Genomic DNA, 20313 nt, shown 5'->3' with positions numbered 1-20313 from the left:
CGATGATAGATTCATGCAATGCTTTTACTGTAAATAAGATTTTTCCACCCCTACTCTTGTCCACGGTGGTCTGCGAAACCACAACCTTCTGTCCCGCAGCACTGTACGCTATCAAAATTCCCGCGTTGCCATGTAACGCTTATAAGATGAAAAACAGTTCATAAAACTGCACACCTAAGGCTCTGGTCTGTCCAAGACGTGAGGGTAAACGGTAGACATGTTCTCTGCTATCCACTTGGTTTGTATTATTATCATTATACTTTTTTTCAAGCGTTCAGGGAGGGTTTTGGTAAAATATACACTGCTCAAAAAAATAAAGGGAACTCTTAAACAACACAATGTAACTCCAAGTCAATCACACTTCTGTGAAATCAAACTGTCCACTTAGGAAGCAACACTGATTGACAATACATTTCACATGCTGTTGTGCAAATGGAATAGACAACAGGTGGAAATTATAGGCAATTAGCAAGACACCCCCAATAAAGGACTGGTTTTGCAGGTGGTGACCACAGACCACTTCTCAGTTCCTATGCTTCCTGGCTGATGTTTTGGTCACTTTTGAATGCTGCGGTGCTTTCACTCTAGTGGTAGCATGAGACGGAGTCTACAACCCACACAAGTGGCTCAGGTAATGCAGCTCATCCAGGATGGCACATCAATGCGAGCTGTGGCAAGAAGGTTTGCTGTGTCTGTCAGCGTAGTGTCCAGAGCATGGAGGCGCTACCAGGAGACAGGCCAGTACATCAGGAGACGTGGAGGAGGCCGTAGGAGGGCAACAACCCAGCAGCAGGACTGCTACCTCCGCCTTTGTGCAAGGAGGAGCAGGAGGAGCACTGCCAGAGCCCTACAAAATGACCTCCAGCAGGCCACAAATGTGCATGTGTCTGCTCAAACGGTCCGAAACAGACTCCATGAGGGTGGTATGAGGGCCCGACGTCCACAGGTGGGGGGTGTGCTTACAGCCCAACACCGTGCAGGACGTTTGGCATTTGCCAGAGAACACCAAGATTGGCAAATTCGCCACTGGCGCCCTGTGCTCTGCACAGATGAAAGCAGGTTCACACTGAGCACATGTGACAGACGTGACAGAGTCTGGAGACGCCGTGGAGAACGTTCTGCTGCCTGCAACATCCTCCAGCATGACCGGTTTGGCGGTGGGTCAGTCATGGTGTGGGGTGGCATTTCTTTGGGGGCCGCACAGCCCTCCATGTGCTCGCCAGAGGTAGCCTGACTGCCATTAGGTACCGAGATGAGATCCTCAGACCCCTTGTGAGACCATATGCTGGTGCGGTTGGCCCTGGGTTCCTCCTAATGCAAGACAATGCTAGACCTCATGTGGCTGGAGTGTGTCAGCAGTTCCTGCAAGAGGAAGGCATTGATGCTATGGACTGGCCCGCCCGTTCCCCCAGACCTGAATCCAATTGAGCACATCTGGGACATCATGTCTCGCTCCATCCACCAATGCCACGTTGCACCACAGACTGTCCAGGAGTTGGCGGATGCTTTAGTCCAGGTCTGGGAGGAGATCCCTCAGGAGACCATCCGCCACCTTATCAGGAGCATGCCCAGGTGTTGTAGGGAGGTCATACAGGCACGTGGAGGCCACACACACTACTGAGCCTCATTTTGACTTGTTTTAAGGACATTACATCAAAGTTGGATCAGCCTGTAGTGTGGTTTTCCACTTTAATTTTGAGGGTGACTCCAAATCCAGACCTCCGTGGGTTGATAAATTTGATTTCCATTGATAATTTTTGTGTGATTTTGTTGTCAGCACATTCAACTATGTAAAGAAAAAAGTATTTAATAAGATTATTTCATTCATTCAGATCTAGGATGTGTTATTTTAGTGTTCCCTTTGTTTTTTTGAGCAGTGTATTTTGCTGAAGGGAGGGCCATCCATTTTCATTTCAGAGGTCCGAATTTTCTCCATGTAACCCTTATTATAAATATCGTTCACTCCCTTACATGGGGGACGTTTAATTTGAACGTTTCCGAAATTCCGTGAACCGGAAGTACTTTTTTAGTGTTGCTGACGAGACGCAGCTCGCATAAATTAGTATTTGGAGATCATTTGAAAATATTTCATATTTATTTTGACTTTGGATACGAACCTTAGTTCATGGTGGTGCCAATAAAATGCTTAAGTGTCATGGTTTACATAACTCCATTAACAGTCGTCAATCTGGTACTTTTCGTTAATGGAAAGCACTCTTACCTAGTTTAGTGGAGTTAACGTCGTTAGTTATCTGGAAAGTTACTTGTCCAGTTAGCTAGAGGTAGATAGCTAACGTTAGCTAAATGCGTCTGTATGCTAACGTTAGCTGGATTTGATAGCTAGCTAAAAGACAGTAAGTAACTAGTTAGCTTGGTATGTCGTGTATATTTTGACCATGGCGTTAGCCAGTAACTAAGGGCTAGCCTAGCTAGAAGGAATTATCGGATACTAACGCTAGCTAGTAGGGACTTTTGTAGTTTTACTAGCTAGCTAAATTGCTTTTCCCTGTGGGTTTGATCTCTCCCTGCCGGGAGAATGGAGGGTACCGATGACGACGTGCCCCTCATCCTGACCTGGGATGATGCGAACAGCGGTCTGTTGAGCGAGGAGACAGAGAGGCAAGACGAGAGTAAGTTTTTGTTGACATCCCCATTTTACTGCGTACTAGGTGGCTAGCTAGGGTAGCTGACCCAGCTAACTAGATAACAAGAGTGACTGCAGCCAATGACAGTGAAATTGCATTTAGTACAGCATCTTCATAATGGCTATCATACTTTTTAGGTTTTGTCTTTGATCGGTTTGTAATTTTTGTGGAGTCTCATCATAATGATGATCATTAGCTAACTTGCTAACGTTAGGCCCTCTAATTCTATTATATTATTTCTAATGTTCAGCATAGATCAGATTAGGCCTGCGGAAAAAATATGAGCTATCAGAGCGTTATTGTTTTGGTGACCTGTCCTGTTTGGGGTTTGTTGGTTGTTTATTGACATTGATAACTCAATTATCATGATGACTCAATAAGTGTTTACACATGTCCTGAACTTTCTGAATTTTAAGGACTTTTCATTACTTCACTATTCTTTGTTTACTGGTCGAGTAGGTTATGATTAATAGGTTATGAGTGAATGATGGACTATGAAAATCAGTTTTTAAGTTACTCAAACTAGAATGATCAGCTTTAGGAATTAATGTTAAGATTTTCTGCATTTCTCTAAACCGTGCAAAAAAAAAAAAAAACCAGGCTATATAATCTGTTCAAGAGATGTATCAATTGATCACGTGATACCTTTTATTACGTTGACATGGTTGATGAAAAAGTGGTACTACACCAAACAACTTCCGCAAAGAACCACTGCCAAATTAATCTAATGGGGGGGGATGAATGACTGAACAAAGGAGTACAGAAACAAATGCATCTTCTACTTTAACAGCCACTGTAGTTGAAGATAAAAGAGGCTGTAACCCTTCCATAGAGACTCACCAGAGAGGCAGCTGAGGTTAGGATTTGGCTGAGGGAGGTTTTGTTGTTAGCGGGTACGGTAGTTGGGGAGGTTCTGCTGATTGTCATCAGAGCAGATAAATGCAGCGCTGGCTCACTGCTCTTTCGCTTTAAATTAAAAGAGAGAGGTTTCCCCATAACCCAGAGATCACGTGTGTGTTTGTGTGTGTAGTGTGTCTCCACTTCAGTAATCCTGTAGCCTTTGTACCTCTCACACACACACACTGCAAACTACCTCTCACATACATGCTGGAAACTGCAGCCTCAGCAGAGATGCAGATACCTCTGTGTGAGTGGCCCCCCTGCACCGCGCTGCCCCCCACCCGAAGCACACGCAGGGCAGTGTGTGTCTTTCTAAGGCCCCCCGGCCCTCTCTGGTTCTGTGGGTCAGAGTGTGTGTGTGTGAGTTCTCGGTTTCCCCTCCTTTGGAAGTGGACAGGAAAAGGACGGGTGTTTTTCCAGGATATCTGGAGTGGGCAGAGCGGTGACTTCCCTGAGACCTGGGAGAAGAAGTGGAGGAGAAGATTGTTCCACAGGCGGTGGAGAGCAGGACACAGCAAAGGAAGGCCTGCTCTAAAACACACAGCCTGGAGCAGACCTTCACTCAGGCTCTGGCTCACGACAGGACATGATTCAGCTGCTTCTTGTGATTTAGCCTAGTTGGAGGAGCCACCGTGGAGGAAAGAGGATTTCTGTAGTATTTTCCTGTTAGCCCGGAGGACTGACCAGGACTGTCCTGTGTGTGTTTGTATGGGCCTGGGGAGCCACAGGCAGGCACGGGGCCTGACCTCAGTGCGTTGTTGACAGGAGTTCCAACATTTTATTGTTCTGAAAAACAAACGAGTGGCTGGGACTTTACCCACAGACACAGTGCTGTCAGGACAACAGCATATACTAGGTCACTTCAGAGGCCTGAGAGAACAGGAGCCTCACCAGGATTATCACTAAACTGGAGTTTGATCTCTACACAGCAGCAGACTGACCTCAGAACACACTACTGTCACAGCACCAGCAGAGGCCTCCATGTGCAGGATCCGGCTGACTGCCTGATGGACAGCTGGCTGGCATAATCTCAGTGAGCCCTGCCTACTTGACACTCAGATCCAGTGATCACAGATGTCCGTCTGTAATTCCTAAGGAGAGGACGGAGACACATCTACTACGCATCTACTAAGATTTTATTTTTACTGCTTGATTTTATGAGGAACTTTTGATATTCTGTTTATAGATTTGTCTTTTTTTTAAGGGTCAGTGGTTAACTGGATGTATATTATCTTTAGCAAGTATGATTTATAGTTGGATTAAAACATGAGTTGGGTTGATTTAAGGATTATATCTATCATGGTGTCAGACTGAAGTCATATTGTAAGTACTTAGGGGAAGTTGAAGACCGTAGCTTAGCTTAGTTTCTCCTCAGCCTGCTAAGGCTCCATACAGCCAGACCAGCCATCACACTGATCTAACCAGGACCTTCTTCATTCTCAGTCTGGTGTCTCTCACCATCAGGAGGTGACCTCACTTCCTGTCTATAACTTGAAGGACATTCCTCAAGCTAACGTTGGTGAAGAGCGGCGTTGTGGGTGGTAAAAAGGAGCCGTGTGCACAGAGAGCAGCGCTGAGGTCAAAGGCGAAACTGCACTGAGTAGAGGGAGGAAGCCCAGAGAGGAAGGGAGAGAGGAAGAGGGAAAGAGAGAAGCTGTACCTCCAGAGAGTGTGACTGCAGTCTGGACTCCCCTGTCTCCCAGGCTGAGGCCAGGGTGAGAGGCTGTGGGATCCTACCCTAGCCCTTTGACTGGAGAGACACACTCTGGATGGTTCATCTGTTCACCAGCTGTCATCGGACGCTCCAGCAACATCTTGTTTTTATTGAATGGTTTGTTGCTGGGACACAGGAAAAACCTGTCTCTAAGAACACAGGGAGAAACACCAGCTCTGCATGTGTCTGGCCCTGTGTGTTTTGTGAAGACTTCAGGATCAGTTTCTAAACTGTGGAGGACCTCTCTGTCTGGGGATCCCTGTGGGGATTCTTTTTTTACCTTGTCTCTCTGGCGGGCATCCATGTTCAGTGGCATGTTAGCCCCTGTGTGTCCTTGGAGGCGTGCGAACGCTGGACCTGTGGACTGTGAATGACACACACACATACACACACACACACCCACTGCTTTAGGGGACCACGTCCAAACACACACACCCAAACACACACTCACAGTCCTGGACCTCTGGAGGCCAGCAGAGCCATGGAGTGTTTGGCCGTGCAAGTGGAGACTGCTGGTATCCATGACAACATTGTAGAGTTGACCCTGGAGCAGAGTCCAGCCCTCATCTCCTCATTCTGCGGCGAGCTAGAGCTAGACTGCATTGGTATGTGTGTGTGTGTGTGTGTGTGTGTGTGTGTGTGTGTGTGTGTGTACATGTTTCACTATACTTGTGAGTACCAGAAGCCCTCACAAGAATACTAAACCAACTAAAATTCAGTGAAGTGAGGACATTTTGCCAGTCCCCACTTGTAAAAGGCTATTTTAGGTTAGGGTTAGGGAAAATAGGATTTTGAATGGGAATCAATTCTTAGTCCCAAAAAAGTCTGTGGGGGGGGATATGTCGTGAAAATGCAGGACAGTGAAGGAAACCACTAAATCACTCTGTCAGGTTTTGGAGGCTCTTTACAAATTTTTATTAATAATGTTTTTTTTCTTCTACTGTGTAGATGGAGGAGGGGGGTATGACATAGTGAATAACCAGGTGATACCAACACCGGGGCCACCACCGAACTACAGATCACACAATGCCTCACTTCGACAAAGCTGGGAGATGAACTACCAGGAAGCAGCCATCTATCTACAGGTACCCCCCCCACACACAAACACACACAGTACTTACTTGGTATTTACTTTAAATTTAGATAGTAATGATTAGCTACATTATAATGTTACGGGGTAGTTATACACTCACCGGACAGTTTATTAGGTACACACATCTAGTATCGGGTCGGAACCCCCTTTGCCTCCAGAACAGCCTGAATTCTTCGGGGCATTCTGCAAGGTGTCAGAAACGTTCCACAGGGATGTTGTACATGTTGACGCGATGGCATCACGCAGTTGCAGCAGATTGGACGGCGGTAAATTCATGCTGCGAACAGCCCGTTCCATCTCATCCCAAAGATCTGTTGGGTTGATGTCTGGGGACTGCGCAAGCCACTCAAGTAAACTGAACTTGCTGTCATGTTCCAGGCAATATTTTTCCACTCCTCAATTGTCCAGTGTTGGTGACTGGCGCCGCTTCTTCTTGTTTTTAGCTCATAGCCATTCTCATTCGATCTCTCTCATCAAGGAGCTGACTGGATGCCGCTGACTGGATGTTTTTTGTTTGTCGCACCATTTGCGGTAAACTCTAGATACTGTCATGTGTGAAAAGCCCAGGAGGCGGCCGTTTCTGAGGTACTAGATTCGGCCTGCCTGGCACCACGCTCATAGTCGCTTAGGTCACTCGTTTTGCCCATTCTAACGTTGAAACGAACAGTAACGGGATGCCTGTCTGCCTGCTGTATATAGGAAGCCACGTGACTCACTGTCTGTAGCAGCGATCCATTTTGTACCTAATAAACTGGCCAGTGAGTGTAAGTTGTTCATAACCTCTAACTACCTGGTGACTTTCTTATAGCTGACTGTAAGAAAGCCTAGCTATGGAGGGTCAGCATCATGTGACAGATAGATCATGTGAGTTTGAGTGCTAAACCCTTAAGGGCCTAGGCTAAACATACTTTCTTTTGGTAGCTACAGGTAAAGCTCATGTGAATGGTAGAGAGTTGTAGAACAAATGTATCATATTTTCACACTTGTGTTATCAAACAAAATTCAGCTGTAAATTTGTGTATGTGTGTGTGGTCAATAGGAAGGAGAGAACAATGATAAGTTCTTTACACACCCTCGGAACCCCAAGGCGCTGGCAGCTTACCTGTTTGCTCACAACCACCTGTTCTACATGATGGAGCTGCTAACAGGAGTCCTACTGATGGTCCTGTCACTCTGTGAGGCTCCCGCTGTACCATCACTACGCCTGGATGTTTACGTACGTACACACATACTACCACTGACACACACTGACACAGGTCTACATCACTCTGGAGCTGCTGGGTTAGAGGTTAAAGGTTGTGTTCTGTCTCTGTAGGTCCACGCCACTCTGGAGTTACTGGCTCTGGTTATGGTGGCGTTTGAACTCTGTATGAAGCTGCGCTGGCTCGGCTTCCACACATTCATCAGACACAAGAGGACCATGGTGAAGGTAAATACCTACCTGCATAGAAGTGAAACTCCAGTCCCAAAAATTGGAGCATCCCAAACGTATCATATAGATTGCAAATAAGAATGGTCCCAGAACAGTGTCCTGAGGGACCCCGTGCCCTTTTTTTACTCACAAGAGTGACAAACTCTTGCCTATCAGTTGGTTTTAAAAACAGTTATAGTTTCACCATTTCATATGTCTGACACCTGGTCTGTCCTGTGTGTAGACTTGTGTGTTGCTGCTCCAGTTTGTGGAGGCCATAGTGGTTCTGATCCGGCAGACGTCGCACCTGCGTGTGACCAGAGCTCTCAGACCCATATTCCTGGTGGACTGCAGATACTGTGGTGCCGTGCGCAGGTATACACACATTTTTTGAACTAAGTCACTGAGAAATGTTGTTTGCAAAGCATGAATAACTGTTGTGTGTTGTCATCCTCTTGTCCAATCAGAAACCTGCGTCAAATCTTCCAGTCCCTTCCCCCTTTTATAGACATCCTGCTGCTGCTGCTCTTCTTCATGGTCATCTTTGCCATCCTGGGTGAGACACACACACACACACCATTTTGGCTGTTCGTCAAGGTTGATAACGACATTGATCCTAGATGATAATCCTTGATGAGTCTCCAAAAACAGTGGACAATTGAACAGTGGAAATTATGATTATATAGACAACCTCAAAATGAATAAAATCCCTTATGTTCTATTGTGCCTGTCTGAGTATGGATCTGTTCTCTCTCTCTACAGGCTTCTGTCTGTTCTCCCCTAATACTTCTGATCCGGTGAGTGAGAATGACATTTGCCGTATGTTGTGCCTCTGTAGAAGCCTGCTAGTCTTGTGCTAACTGGAGTGGTCTATCTTATACTGGTCTCATACCGTTTTGTCTGGTGTTCTCTCTCCTCAGTACTTCAACACTCTGGAGAACAGCATCGTTAGTCTTTTTGTGCTTGTGACCACCGCAAAGTAAGACTTGCTCCGATACCACACACACACCAGCTCCTGTCTAATAGTCTGATGTTTCATACTCTGTGACTGTTTTGATTGTAATACTCTCTAAAGACAGCATTGTGCCTGATGAGATTGAATTACTCTCTAAAGACAGTATATTGCCTGATGCAGTGTTTCTGCTGCATTCATTTAGCTGTGGCAAAAAAATTATAATAATAAAAAAAAAAGTGCAAACTTCTTGCAATTCTACACATTCCGCCATGGGGCATAGAGAAAAAATTGCTAATTTCCTAGAATTCTACACATTTTGTCATGGGGCAGAGAGACATTTTTTCAGTTTTATAGCTAATCTCATGCTATTCTACACATTTTACCATGAGGCTGAGAGAACATTTTGCAGTTTAAAAGCTAATTTCCTATCATTCTAAACATTTTGCCATGGCTTATGACATGTTCATATGCTATCTGGGGGGGCCCTGAGCTTTCGGGGGCCCCCAACCAAAAATAAATTCACCGGAAAGACTGCAGCTCCAGCTGTCAGAAAAGGGAGAGCGTCTGCAATTGGGTAGGGCAGGTAGCGCACTGTCTAATTACATTTTTTATTCATTTTGGAGTACAATGTCCCCCCTCCCCCCCACTGCTATTAACACTGGCCTGATGAGATTGTATTACCAAAAACAATACACTATGAAGATATGCAGAAACTGCTTCTCCAATAGAAATCCCCAATCACACTTGTAGGCAATGTCATGGTGACATTAGCTAGCATAGCTCATGCGCAGAAACAAGTCATTGGGTCTAACAGTCGTGTCACGCCAAACTGCGCATTTGCAGGCCGTTAAATGAAAGGCAAGCCTTCGATATAAAGTTGTTTTTGACAAAAATTAAAACGTGTCAGTTTGTCACTTTCACGAGGTTGTAGTAATGACAGGTTCAGCTACTTAAAACATTGTCTCAAATCTGTTTTGCCTTTAGAATGAGAAAAAATTAACAAGTAAGGACACATTTTTCACTTCTCCCATTGACTTGCCAAACCCTGGTCTGGTCTGTCGAGCCTACTTCGCGCCGTGTTCACGGAGGTATCGCAATGTTGCGCCTCTGGGTTTGAAAACTCTGGTATTACTCTCTCAAGACAGAATGGTGCCTGATGAGATTGTATTAATCTCTAAGCATTGTGCCAGTTGGGATTGTATTGCTCTCTAAAGACAGTATAGAACCTAATGAGACTTCTGGTGTGTCCTGTTTCCTCTAGCTTCCCAGATGTGATGATGCCTGCGTACTCTCGCAACCGCTGGTCCTGTGTCTTCTTCATCGTCTACCTCTCCATAGAACTCTACTTCATCATGAACCTGGTACACACACACACACAATCTGTTGTTTCCTCCCTGTGCACCCTATGGCCATGCTGTAATACTGTGTGTGTTGCAGCTCCTGGCGGTGGTGTTCGATACGTTTAACGGTGTTGAGAAGATGAAGTTTAAATCTCTGCTGCTCCACAAACGCTCCGCTATCGACCATGCCTTCCAACTTCTGGTCAGCAGACAGGTACACACACACACGTTTAGCACCCATCTAAAATGTCTGTAAGCTGTTGTAACTTATGTATAACTGCTGAATTTCGTGTGTTTGTGTGTTGTCTCCCCAGAGGCCAATGGGTGTGTCTCTGAAGCAGTTCGATGGTCTGATGCGTTTCTACAGACCTCGTATGTCATCCAGAGACCGCTTCCTCACATACAAGGCCCTCAACACTGCAGGAGCACCCATGCTCAGGTAACACACACATACACTCATACAGACATCACAAGCAAACACACACACACTATAAGTGTTGTTGATTTAAAGAAGTCTTTGTGATGTTCTGTTGCAGCCTGGAGGACTTTTATAAGTTCTATGAAGTCATCGGTCTCAAATGGAAGGTAAGACTAACACACACACACAATACACAATGCGCACACACACACACACACAATTCTCATATTTCTCTGTGTGGATACCTGTACCTATATACACACCTCTCTGTGGTGTGTGTGTGTGTGTGATTGTACTCTGTAGGCACGGCGGAGCGGGGAACACTGGTTTGATGATCTTCCACACACTACTTTTCTTATCTTCAAAGGTGATTCCTACTTTTTCCCTTCCATCTTCCATCCATCCATCCATCCACTGCTGTGTTCCTCTCCTCTCATGTGAGGTGACTCAGACTGACTGACATCCTTCTGTTTCTGTTTCTACCAGGCATCAACCTGCTGGTCAAGTCTAAAGCCTTCCAGTATACCATGTGTAAGTGGACATCCATTACTATTATCTGTGTTGTCATCCTAGGACAAAACTTACTCTAGGACATGATTAACTGTAGGACAGCCTGACTCTCCTCTCTCTCCCCTCTAGATGTGGTGGTGGCCGTTAACGGAGTGTGGATCTTAGTAGAGACCTACATGTTGAATAGTAAGAGTCTTAGTAGAGACAGTACCATTCAAAAGTTTGGACACACCTACTCATTCAAGGGTTTTTCTTTATTTTTACTATTTTCTACATCGTAGAATAATAGTGAAGACATCAAAACTATGAAATAACACATATGGAATCATGTAGTAACCAAAAAAGTGTTAACAAATCAAAATATATTTTATATTTGAGATTCTTAAAATAGCCACCCTTTGCCTTGATGACAGCTTTGCACACTCTTGGCATTCTCACAACCAGCTTCACCTGGAATGCTTTTCCAACAGTCTTGAAGGAGTTCCCACATATGCTGAGCACTTGTTGGCTGCTTTTCCTTCACTCTGCCGTCCGACTCATGCCAAACCATCTCAATTGGGTTGAGTTCGGGGGATTGTGGATGCAGCACTCCATTACTCTCCTTCTTGGTAAAATAGCCCTTACACAGCCTGGAGGTGTGTTAGGTCATTGTCCTGTTGAAAAACAAATGATAGTCCCACTAAGCCCAAACCAGATGGTTTGGCATATCGCTGCAGAATGCTGTGGTAGCCATGCTGGTTAAGTGTGCCTTGAATTTGAAATATATCACAGACAGTGTCACCAGCAAAGCACCCCCACACCATAACACCACCTCCTCCATGCTTTACGGTGGGAAATACACATGCATAGATCATCCGTTCACCCAGACCGCGTCTCACAAAGCCACAGCGGTTGGAACCAAAAATCTCCAATTTGGACTCCAGACCAAAGGACAAATTTCCACCGGTCTAATGTCCATTGCTCTTGTTTCTTCGCCCAAGCAGGTCTCTTCTTCTTATTGGTGTCCTTTAGTAGTGGTTTCTTTGCAGCAATTCGACCATGAAGGCCTGATTCACACAGTCCCCTCTTTATTTTTATTTTATTTCACCTTTATTTAACCAGGTAAGCCAGTTGAGAACAGGTTCTCATTTACAACTGCGACCTGGCCAAGATAAAGCAAAGTAGTGCAATAAAAACAACACAGAGTTACATATGGGGTAAAAAAAACATAAAGTCAGAAATACAACAGAAAATATATATACAGTGTGTGCAAATGTAGCAAGTTATGGAGGTAAGGCAATAAATAGGCTATAGTGCAGAATAATTACAATAGTATTAACACTGGAATGCTAGATGTGCAAGAGATTATGTGCAAATAGAGATACTGGGGTGCAAAAGAGCAAATTAAATAACAATATAGGGATGAGGTAGTTGGGTGGGCTAATTTCAGATGGGCTGTGTACAGGTGCAGTGATCGGTAAGGTGCTCTGACAACTGATGCTTAAAGTTATTGGGGGAGATAAGAGTCTCCAGCTTCAGAGATTTTTGCAATTCGTTCCAGTCATTGGCAGCAGAGAACTGGAAGGAATGGCGGCCAAAGGAGGTGTTGGCTTTGGGAATGACCAGTGAGATATACCTGCTGGAGCGCAGACTGCGGGTGGGTGCTGCTATGGTGACCAATGAGCTAAGATAAGGCGGGGATTTGCCTAGCAGTGATTTATAGATGGCCTGGAGCCAGTGGGTTTGACGACGAACATGTAGTGAGGACCAGCCAACAAGAGCGTACAGGTCACAGTGGTGGGTAGTGTATGGGGCTTTGGAGACAAAACGGATGATGTTGATGTTGAGATGTGTCTGTGACTTGAACTCTGTGAAGCATTTATTTGGGCTGCAATTTCTAACTCTAATGAACTTATCCTCTGCAGCAGAAGTAACTATGGGTCTTCCATTCCTGTGGCGGTCCTCATGAGAGCCAGTTTCATCATAGTGCTTGATGGTTTTTGCGACTGCACTTGAAGAAACGTTCAAAGTTCTTGACATTTTCCATATTGACTGACCTTCATGTCTTAAAGTAATTATGGAATGTTGTTTCTCTTTGCTTATTTGAGCTTTTCTTGCCATAATATGGACTTGGTCTTTTACCAAATAAGGCTATCTTCTGTATACCCCCCCTACCTTGTCACAACACAACTGATTGGCTCAAATGCATTAAGAAGGAAATAAATTCCACAAATTAACTTTTAAGAAGGCACACCTGTTAATTGAAATGCATTCCAGGTGACTACCTCATGAAGCTGGTTGAGAGAATGCCAAGAGTGTGCAAAGCTGTCATCAAGGCAAAGAGTAGCTATTTGAAGAATCTCAAATATACTTTTTTTGGTTACATGATTCCATATGTGTTATTTCATAGTTCTGATGTCTTCACTGTTATACTACAATGTAGAAAATAGTAAAAATAAAGAAAAACCCTTGAATGAGTAGGTGTGTCCAAACTTTTCACTGGTAGTGAACATGTTGAATAGTTTCCACATTTTGTTAAGTTACAGCCTTATTCTAAAATGGATCAGTCTACACACAATACCCCATAATGACAAAGACCCTTTACTCAGTACTTTGTTGATTACAGCCTTGAGTCTTCTTGGGTATGACGCTATAAACTTGGCACACCTGTATTTGGGGAGTTTCTCCCATTCTTCTCTGCAGATCCTCTCAAGCTCTGTCTGGTTGAATGGGGAGCGTTGCTGCACAGCTATTTTCAAGTCTCTCCAGAGATGTTCGATCGGGTTCAAGTCCGGGCTCTGGCTGGCCCGCTCAAGGATATTCAGAGACTTGTCCCAAAGCCACTCCTGCGTTGTCTTGGCTGTGTGCTTAGGGTCGATGTCCTGTTGGAAGGTGAACCTTCGCCCCAGTCTGAGGTCCTGAGAGCTCTGGAGCAGGTTTTCATCAAGGATCTCTCTGTACTTTGCTCCGTTCATCTTTGCCTCGATCCTGACTAGTCTCCCAGTCCCTGCCGCTGAAAAACATCCCCATAGCATGATGCTGCCACCACCATGCTTCACCGTAGGGATGGTGAAAGGTTTCCTCCAGACATGACGCTTGGCATTCAGGCCAAAGAGTTCAATCTTGGTTTCATCAGACCAAAGAATCTTGTTTATCATGGTCTGAGAGTCTTTAGGTGCCTTTTGGCAAACTCCAAGCGGGCTGTCATGTGCCTTTTACTGAGGAGTGGCTTCCGTCTGGCAACTCTACCATAAAGGCCTGATTGGTTGAGTGCTTCAGAGATTGTTGTCCTTCTGGAAGGTTCTCCCATCTCCACAGAGGAACTCTAGAGCTCTGTCAGTGACCATCGGGTTCTTGGTCACCTCCCTGACCAAGGCCCTTCACCTCCGATTGCTCAGTTTGGCCAGGCGGCCAGCTCTAGGAAGAGTCTTGGTGGTTCCAAACTTCATTCATTTAAGAATGATGGAGGCCACTGTGTTCTTGGCGACCTGCAATGCTGCAGAAATGTTTTGGTACCCTTCCCCAGATCTGTGCCTCGACACAATCCTGTCTCGGAGCTCTACGGACAATTCCTTCGACCTCATGGCTTGGTTTTTGCTCTGACATGCACTGTCAACTGTGGGACCTTATATAGACAGGTGTGTGCCTTTCCAAATCATGTCCAATCAGTAGAATTTACCACAGGTGGACTCCAGTCAAGTTGTAGAAACATCTCAAGGATTATCAATGGAAACAGGATGCACCTGAGCTCAATTTCGAGTCTCATAGCAAAGGGTCTGAATACTTATGTAAATAAGGTATTTCTGTTTTTAGGGTTTAATACATTTGCAAACATTTCTAAAAACCTTGGTTCGCTTTGTCATTATGGGGTATTGTGTGTAGATTGCTGATTTGTATTTATTTAATCCATTTTAGAATAAGGCAGTAACGTAACAAAATGTGGAAAAAGTCAAGGGGTCTGAATACTTTCCGAAGGCACTGTACATGTTGAGTAGTAAATGTCTTAATAGAGACCTACATGTTGAATAGTAACTAAATCTATTCCCAAACTATAAAGTACTTTTAATGCAGATTCTCTATTTAGCATGCTTTTTAGTTCAGGACTAGGCTTAATCTGTAAGGTTGTTTCTGATCTCTGTCCTGGCCCCTCACCCTGCAGGTGGATTTTCCTGGTCCAGAATAGTTCCCTGGAGCTACATCGTCTTCCTCACCAGTAAGAACACACACAAACACACACACACACACACACACACACACACACACAGAGCCACATCCTCTTCGTCCCTTGTGAGAACACACACATTTGTACTCCCCCCTCTCTCTTTCTCAATCTCTAGTCTATGGGGTGGAGGTGTTGTTGAAGGTAACAGGCTTGGGGCCGTTGGCCTACTTCAGCTCCGGCTGGAACCTGTGAGTACTGACCATTAAACCCTAACACCTTACCCTCAACCATTAGCATGTCCACTGTGTTTATCCAGTAGCCATCAATGTCTGTGTTTGCCTCACCAGGTTTGACTTCACTGTGACAGTGTTTGCCTTTCTGGGCTTGATTGCTCTGGCCTTTGACATGGAGCCCTTCTACTTCATTGTGGTGCTGAGACCGCTGCAGCTACTCAGGTGGGTTACCATAACAATACACATCTATGTTTTTGGGGGGCAATTAGTTTGTGTGGGTATTTTGTTAGGTACATGCATATGTGTGTTATGTAGATTTATAAATATTGTTTTGATCACCATGTAAGTGTGTGCGCTCCATTTGTAAGTGTGTGTGTTTTCTCTCTCAGGTTGTTTAAGATAAAGCAGAGGTATCGCAATGTGTTGGACACTATGTTTGAACTCTTCCCAAGGATGGCAAGGTAAGGCCTTTGCTTCCTGACCTCTGAACCATAACCCACTATATTTACATACAATGCATGAATTAACCCTTTAATAAGAACCTTAATGTGTGTGTTCTCAGTCTGGGGCTGACACTGATCATTTTCTACTACTCCTTTGCCATCGTGGGGATGGAGTTCTTCGCTGACGTAGTTTACCCTAACTGCTGCAAGTGAGTCATACATACACTCATCATACACACAGTTCACTCACACACTCCACACACTAACCTGTAAATCCACCCTGACACGTTGTTCGAAGCAGAGCCTACCACAGACTACGAATTCTAGAAAGGATATTGGCGCTCCAGTAATATGACTACAAGACGGCTATCTTGGTCAGGGTGGTTCACATGGGTTTCAGTTATTTGTTATTTCTCTCTCTACTCTTTCTTTCTCTCTCTCTCTCACAGTACCAGTACAGTAGCAGATTCATACAGGCAGATCAATGTAACCATAGGCAACAGGACGGTTCTGGACGAGGGCTACTACTATCTCAACAACTTCAACAACATCCTCAGCAGCTTTGGTAAACACACACAGAAGTCAATACTAGGCAGTTCCCTGTTGTTATATATACTGAACAAAAATATAAACACAACATGCAACAATTTCAAAGATTTTACTGAGTTACAGTTCATATAAGGAAACCCGTCAATTGAAATAAATTAATTATTGGCAGCCAGGCCCAGCCAATCAGAAAGAGCTTTTCCCCACAAAAGGGCTTTATTACAGAGAAATACTCCCCAGAACCCCCCCCCAGACGATCCCACAGGTGAAGAAGCCGTGCTGGCGTGGTTACATGTGGTCTGCGGTTGTGAGGCCGGTTGGACGTACTACCAATTTCTCTGGCAACAGCTCTGGTGGACATTTCTGCAGTCAGCATGCCAATTGCACGCTCCCTCAAAACTTGAGACATCTGTGGCATTGTGTTGTGTGACAAAACTGCACATTTTAAAGTGGCCTTTTGTCCCCAGCACAAGGTGCACCTGTGTAATGATCATGCTGTTTAATCAGCTTCTTGATATGCCATACCTGTCAGGTGGATGGATTATCTTGGCAAAGGAGAAATGCTCAATAACAGGGATGTAAACAAATTTGTGCACAAAATCTGAGCTAAATAAGCTTTTTATGCGTATGGTAAATGTCTGGGACTTTTTATTTCAGCTCATGAAACACTTTACTTCATGTTGCGTTTTATATTTTTATTTAGTGTAATAAAGTGCTAGGGATTGATTTGGAATTCAGCATCTCTCCCTCTCCTTCTCTCTCTGCAGTGACTCTGTTTGAGCTGACTGTGGTAAACAACTGGTACATCACCATGGTAATGCTCTGTTCGCCCTCTCACTGAATGCTGCCGGTCACCTATCTGATTAAACCTCTGCTGCTACCTGACTGTCAAGCTTTTCCAGCGTTGTGATTGGTTGCTGAGGTTGATTGACAGCTGCTGTCCCCTACCCCACAGGAAGGTGTGACCTCCATGACCACTCACTGGAGCCGCCTCTACTTCATGACCTTCTACATCGTCACCATGGTAAGAAGGGTGTGTCTGTGTGTGCACATATGCTTGTTTGTGTGTTTTTGTGTGTGTGCGCATGTGTGTGTAATCATTTCTGTCTGTCTTCTATAGGTGGTGATGACCATCATCGTTGCCTTCATCCTGGATGCGTTTGTGTTCCGTATGAACTACAGCCGGAAGAACAAAGAACCACTGTTAGACCCTGAGGGTAAGTGTGCGAGTGAACAGTCATAGTAAGATGAGAACGGTATAGTGCTTGAAATGTGTGTGTAAAGATGGTGTGTTTGTGTGTTGTAGATGAGAACGGTATAGTGTTTGAGGCAGAGGCGAGTCGTGACGAGGCGTTGGCTACTCTGGAGCTTTATAAGCAGACGTGCCCTGGACTCTCCTCACTTAACTCTCTACAGGGAGTACTGCTGGCCATGGACCGCAGCGGGGTGAGAACACAGAGCTACACTCTCACAAATACACGCACACAAACCCCGTCCTACACTCTTACAAATATAGACTGACGTGTGTGTGTGTGTGTGTGTGTAGAGCTCATCTCTGGTGTATCTGGGTCGGAGGTCGCGGACCAAGAGTGACCTCAGCATGAAGATGTACGAGGAGGAGATCCAGGTGAGTCACACTGCCATGACAACCAGAACCCTGCTGACTGCTCCATATTAGATGTCTCTTTAAAATACACTTTAGCTTACTTGATCTAGCTTGCCTCACTGTCTAACCAATTGGATTATACAAATTAGTATGATATTTTTGACGTCAGCTGTGACAAAAAAATTGAAAATAGGATGATTAATGTGTTATTTGTGTGTGTGTGTAGGAGTGGTATGCTGAGTACTCCAGAGTGAATGTACCCCAGTCAGACAGAAGCCTAGTGGATAGAGAGCTGGACATCCCTCCTCCCTGCCCTGACCCTGAACATGAATCCTAACCCCAGCTCAACTCACAAGGACTATTTAGCACCAACTAACCCTCACTCACTGTTTCTCTCCTTCAAACACACACTCCCATACGCACTCACACACCTCTTTGACTTCAGTCATCATGCCAAAGAGCACTCTGTGAACTAAATGTTTTCCACAATGACAATAGAGACCCCCTCAACACTCCCTCTCCACCCATCCTGAGGGATTTTACTCTGGGACCCTGGTGGACAGTAGGGACGTGGACAGATGTGATGTCACTGGACTACAGCCTGGATCCCAGCAGTGATTTGTGATATGAATCATGTTCTCTCTCTGACTGGATCTCAGTGTTCAGACAGGTTTAAGAGCTTTATCTAACCCCAACCCTTACAGGACCTTAGTCTGCTGATGCATGGATAGGAGAAGCAGAGCATCGATGGATGGGTTAGAGGTCAGGGTTTTTAAGGGTCAGGGTTAGGTCTTCTAGCTGTGAGACAGAGAGCTGATATTCAGGACCGCCACCTGAGGACGACGAGACACTAGGATGGACTTGGGATTTCACAGTACTCTTTTTTACTGCTCGGAGAGGACACATCTGGACACGGAAAGGACACACACCTGTAGATTAACCATAGAGATAAATAGAGGACTCTAGTGCCCAAAAGCCTGTTTTAGCCTGGGCAGCACCATTGAGGACTTTCACCATTTTTAAGTAGTCAACTGGGTGGGACTTTCTATGGGTTAAGGAAGGATCACATCATTCCATCCAGTTCATCAGGAGGGATCAGCCAATGAATTATACTCGTGACCAAACATTCCATTAACTGCATGTGACAGTAAATCGCTAACCTTGGCATTATAACCGTTCAAACACACTCCAGGTGGCAGTATGCACCCTTTCAGTTTGTAGAAGTAGTAAAATAAGAAAATGGACTACTTAAAAATGGAGATGGCCTCAATGGCGCTGCCCATGCTCTCACAGATGCCATAATGGGACAGATACAATGTTGCTTCCTCCATCTCTATGAGATGAACACTGTGCTCCCTGTAGATACACACACTCTACAGCCTATTTTGTAGTCACTCCCCCTTCTGTGTTCATTCTGAGGTCAGGGGTCTTCGGACTGCCCTGGTATCAAGACACACCCGCCCTGTCTGCCAGCACTAATCTAAGCCCCCTCAAAAGCCACTACACACACACCCCCCTCAAACCCCTGCACCTGTTCAGTAACCTACAGCGATATCTCCTAACCAGTGTCTCATCATACCTAAGAGAGTACTTTACTTTTATGTTATTCTGTCAGTGTATTAAATTAGGAATAATTTAAATAAATTGTTCACTTTGTCAAGTGCATTTGCGTAGCTACCTTTGCTTTAGTGGTCGGGCTCAGACTAGCCCTGAGATATGGCTATAGACACCTATGGTCTATTAACCATCTGTGGTTGTTACATGAAGGGTTTTAGATGTTTTATTTATATCTTTAACAGAGACCATACACAATAATCAACATTGCAGAACCGAGACATGAGTCTACACATAGAGCCTTTTATTTATTTATTTCATTTATCCTTAAATGGGCGTTTCCTGGTTCAATAGAGACCCAGAGTCTCTTTTTCAAGGGAGACCTGGCCAAGAAGGCAGCAACAATCAATACATTACAGAATTAAAACATACAACAATTGAATACAATTCAACGACATGATCCCACCTAAAAAAAAGCATTTACACCGCTGTAACAGTCTCCCATATTTTCTAATAATTCATTCAGTGGCACTAGCATATCTAGATGAAGCATGGGTTGTAGACTATTCCATGCCTCTGGTGCACAAGACGAGAAGCCAGTCTTGCCTAATACTGTAAATGTTCTGGGGACTTTAATTAGCAAACACTTAGCAGACCGGGTATGGTAACTGCTGGTGGTGAAGGAGACCAGACTACAGGGGTAAAAGGCTATGTAGATTAACACATACAAATGTAGCTTTCTGCGCATATAAAGTCAGGTCGCTTTGGATAAAAGCGTCTGCTAAATGGCATATTATTATTATT

At 44.8% G+C, this 20313-nt stretch overlaps 1 protein-coding gene across 1 annotated transcript; it reads left to right on the top strand.

Moving 5' to 3' along the window:
* The first annotated feature begins 2043 nt into the window (after positions 1-2043).
* Positions 2044-18986, top strand: LOC121573841 (two pore calcium channel protein 1-like). Its single transcript, XM_041886179.2, has 27 exons — positions 2044-2630; positions 6208-6344; positions 7392-7568; positions 7668-7781; positions 8008-8138; positions 8231-8319; positions 8526-8560; positions 8684-8742; positions 9980-10079; positions 10156-10272; positions 10373-10497; positions 10595-10643; positions 10780-10843; positions 10963-11007; positions 11116-11172; positions 15125-15178; positions 15303-15375; positions 15475-15582; positions 15750-15821; positions 15923-16012; positions 16253-16368; positions 17117-17163; positions 17305-17373; positions 17470-17566; positions 17656-17795; positions 17896-17976; positions 18182-18986. Exons 1-27 carry the CDS (start codon positions 2537-2539, stop codon positions 18290-18292), a joined length of 2451 nt encoding a protein of 816 aa, XP_041742113.1. The 5' UTR covers positions 2044-2536; the 3' UTR covers positions 18293-18986.
* Positions 18987-20313: the final 1327 nt, after the last annotated feature.

The sequence above is a fragment of the Coregonus clupeaformis genome, chromosome 18, assembly GCF_020615455.1.
Source record: "Coregonus clupeaformis isolate EN_2021a chromosome 18, ASM2061545v1, whole genome shotgun sequence".
Taxonomy (NCBI): Eukaryota; Metazoa; Chordata; class Actinopteri; order Salmoniformes; family Salmonidae; genus Coregonus; species Coregonus clupeaformis.
This window is presented reverse-complemented; position numbering and strand designations above follow the sequence as displayed.